This window comes from Vombatus ursinus, unplaced genomic scaffold (genome assembly GCF_900497805.2).
Source record: "Vombatus ursinus unplaced genomic scaffold, bare-nosed wombat genome assembly UNPS02015004.1, whole genome shotgun sequence".
NCBI classification, from domain to species: Eukaryota; Metazoa; Chordata; class Mammalia; order Diprotodontia; family Vombatidae; genus Vombatus; species Vombatus ursinus.
This window is the reverse complement of record NW_020954782.1, coordinates 111,044-115,030: the sequence shown is the minus strand read 5'-3', so window position 1 is coordinate 115,030 and position 3,987 is coordinate 111,044. Positions and strand designations below refer to the sequence as shown.

The window sequence follows — 3,987 nt, the reverse complement described above, 5'->3', positions numbered from 1 at the left end:
GTATATATATATATATATATATATATATATATATATATTTGTATTTGACTTCTCTGTCCCCTATTCCCTTTCTCCCCGCAAATACAATGTTAGCTTCTTTTTTCTTTTCTTTTCTTTTTTTTTTTTATAATGTTAGCTTCTTGAGGACAGGGACTGTTTTGTTTCTATCTTTGTATTTCTAGCACCTAACTTGGTGGCCTAGGAAAAGTAGGTGCTTGATAAACTTTTATCAAATGAATGAATGAATGAATTTAACCCAACACTCTCATTTTACAGATAGGGAAACTGAGACCCAAAGGGGTACAACTTGCTCATTTAGGTAACAAGGGGCAGACCAGGGATTTGAACCCAGACCATCTGACTCCAAATCCATTACTCCTGAATCCTGCTGCCTCCCTTGTCTTAGGAGACTCGTTTCCAAGATATCGATTTCCATTTGAACAAACACACACCACGGGCAAATTCTGAAACTGATTGCAACTTTAATCTGATGTAGAAATAATTAATTTCTAACAATAAATATAAAAAAATAATAAATTAATGGCACAAAAAAATAACCCACAAAACACCCTCCTTTGTGAGATTAACACTGGCAGACTAGTGACCATCATTGATGGGAGTGAGGCGGGAGGCCGGAACAAACGGAGAGGGAGGAAAAGGAAGACCATCCCTCGGAAGTTTGTGACATGTGACCATGCAGGCTGGCCAGCCTGTTTCCTCCCAGACTCAGGAATGTCAGATACAGGACCCCTCCCATCCCCCCACTGTCTCACCCCCAGCAGGGTCCCACACAAACACACTCTCTACAAAGTACAAAATATATAAAATAAAAATACAACCCAATGAAACCCTTACAGGCCACAGCCAAATAGTACTTTGGGCTGGAGGTTGCAGGGAAAGTAGGAAGGGATAGTCCAAATCACAGAAAATGGTAGAGAAAGAGAAAGCCACTTCGGGGCCACTGAGGCCCCGAAGTTAGTTTGTCCATTCATCTGTGGTCTGGTCTCTATGGTGTTGTTTGAGTTTTTAATTTTTTCAGTCTGATTCAAACTCTTTTCTCTTATAAAGAGTGAATAGGGAGGGGATACCCCTTTCCCATGGGGATGGTCTAGGCTTGGACCACCCCTCCCCACTGCCTTGTGGGTAAAAGTAGCCCACGGAGCAGTTTTGGAAATGCCACAAGTCAGGGATTTGCTTTTCCCCGAAAGTACAGTTAAGTGCTTGATATCTTTCTCAGAAAAGCAGAAGAAGGCTGAAGAGAAACCTCAAACAGGCTGTCACCCCAGTAGTAATCTGGCCTGGGGTAGAGGCATCAGACACCCCCAAGCAAGGGGTTGGGAAGCCCGTGTACACAGATGCATCCTGGGGGCAGCATCGATGAGGAACTTCAAACATCTAATGAAAGGGGCATCCTTGCACCTGGGGCAAGGGAAGGATGATACAGGGGCCAGCAGGGTGGCTATGCCCCTCCTTGATTAGCAGCCAGTCTTCCTCCAGGAGGGAGGAGGCCATGGTTTGTTTTAATTCTGAGTTTCTTCAAGTATTTTCCATTTGTCCCATCAGCTGTGGAGGAGGATGGAGGGACGTGGGACTGTTTTTCCTCCCTGGACCCATCCTCCTGTCCCACACTGGGTGGCTCTGCTCAGATGGGAATCCCCACGGCGTTCACTTGCTCCTTAAGACCCAGGAGGCTGTAGGCAATTCGCTTCTGGTGGCCAGGCAGGCGGACCCCGATCCTCTTGATGTCGCTGTGCAGGAGGGAGGGAGAGAGGGAGAGTTAGGGACTGGAGGGAGGGAAGGAGGGAAGGAAGGTTTGGAAGAGAAGGAGAAGTGGGAACTGGAGGGCAAGATGAGGATTTACGGAGCTGTGGGAGGGAGGTAGAGGTCGGGAGAAGGGACCTGTGGGAGGGAGAGAGGGAGTGTTATGGCACCACAGAGAACCACAGACCCTTAGAACCAGAAGACTTTAGAACCCATAATGTCCAAACTGGAAGAGATCTTAGAATAGAGAATCAAAGTTAGAAAGAATCTTAAAATAAAGAATATTTAGAGGTGAAAGGGAACTTAGAACATAGGATGTCAGAGCCAGGAGGGACCTTAGACCATAGAATAGCAGATCTCGGGGTCAGGGAAGGAGTATCTCAAAAGAGAGAATGTCAGAGCTTAGAGGAAACTTACAACTTAGAATGTTAAATATGAAAGGAACCTTAGAACATAAAAAGTCAAATCTTAAAGAGATCTTAGAACATAGAATGTTGGAACTGGGTGGGAACCTTAGAACACGATATGTCAAAGCTTAGAGGGACCTTAGAATTTACAATGTCAAAGCTGTAAGGAAGCTTAGAACATAGTAAGTCAGAGTTTGAAGAGACCTTAGAACACTGAATGTTGGAGCTGGGTGGGCCCTTAGAACGTAAGATGTCAGCACTTGGAGGGTCCACACTTCTATTAGAAAACAGAACTTCAGAGATGGAAGGGACCAGGGAATGCAGAATATTGGAGATGAAGGGGGCCTTGGAATACAAAATGTCAGAACTGGGAGGAAACTTAGAAAATAACTATTCTTCTGTGGGTTAGGAAACTGAGCCCCAGAGAGGGACGGTGTCCTCATTTGGGCTCCTGCAGGGACCGCAAACACTGATTTCTGACTGTCATTTCTCCTGGATAACAAACCCGGAGAAACTTGGGGGTGGCAGGGGCGGGGGAGAGAGTCATCTGAATGTCTCCATGTGTGGCTGGAATGACTGGTGGCCCAAAATAGGGGATGCCCACGACAGGGAACCCCAAGGGAGTTACCCAAGCCCCTCCACCCGCAGATGTCACCACTCTAGGTGTGGTTTCCCAGAATGAGTCTTGATGTCTCCCCAACTTGCCCTCACTCTATCCAAGTGATCTCAGAGCACTTAACAGGAATAACCAACCTTCCCAGTTTCTCCCTGGGGCATTTCCTTCTACCCACTATATAGGGAGACAGAGGGCACAGAGAAAAAATTCCTTCATCTGATCACAAAAGATACCCCAGGCTCTCAGAGATACTCAGGTCTCAGTCTGGAAAACCCAACCTTTCAGTCCAGATATCCATGAATGATCAGCTATAACTCTTCCTCTTTCTGAAAGGCTCTTGGCCTTCTCCCAGCCCCCCCTCCCCCCTTTTCTTATTCCTGTTCCCCTCTGCCCCTGTGTACAAACCTGCCCCTGCTCCCCCAAAGTCCCAGAGAGGATTTTTTATTATGGTCTTTGTTACTCTCCCCTGCCGCCATCATCACCCACGAGCCCCAAACAGATGAAAACACCCAAGTTTTTATGGGTCCAGGCTCTGGGTTGTTAAAAGAGCTAATTATATGGTATTTGCTTCTATTTGCATCTCTTAAGACATGATTTTCCCACAGGCTTTGGGAGCTACCAGAGAGGTGTGCTAAGCAGGGAAAGGTAGACCCAGACCTCAAGACAGAAAGGTCTAGGGATCAGGGCGGTCTGTCACTCAGGACTCAATCTCTGTCCCATCCCAGGAAGACCATTGCCCTCCTAGAGGCCCCAGAACACATGCCACTCCTTTCCAGCATACAACTATGGCTATTAGAAAGAAATTTAGACAGTGTTCTTCACAGAACCTAGATCTCGAGGGGGTCCCAACAGATAAGGAAACCGAAGTGAAGGCAGATGAAGTGACTTCCCCAAGATCACGCAGGTAGTAACATTGGACGGGGGATTTGAACCCAGGTGGTCTGTCTCCAAAGTGCTGACATACATCAGGGAGGGGAACCAATGCTTTCTGCACATAGTAGGTTCTTAATAAGTACTTGTCTAATTGAATTGAACTTGTTGATGAAATAATAGGATCATAGACTTAGAACTGGAAGGTCATCTGGCCCCACAAGCCATAGTGCGGGCAGGATAAAGTCTGTATGGCTTTGGTCACATGATTCCTCCCCTCTAGGCCTCCTCTTCTCTGCAATGAGGGACCTGGATATGACAGACTCGAGACTT

General features: G+C 46.6%; 1 protein-coding gene across 1 annotated transcript in view; it reads right to left on the bottom strand.

The window, feature by feature from the left end:
* Positions 1-462: 462 nt before the first annotated feature.
* The window catches only part of LOC114030743 (ephrin type-A receptor 2), a 40,276-nt gene continuing 36,751 nt past the window's right edge, over positions 463-3,987 (bottom strand). The window contains exon 18 of the mRNA XM_027845613.1: positions 463-1,748. Coding sequence (XP_027701414.1) covers positions 1,643-1,748 — 106 coding nt within the window. The 3' untranslated portion in view covers positions 463-1,642. The remainder of the gene's footprint in view (positions 1,749-3,987) is intronic.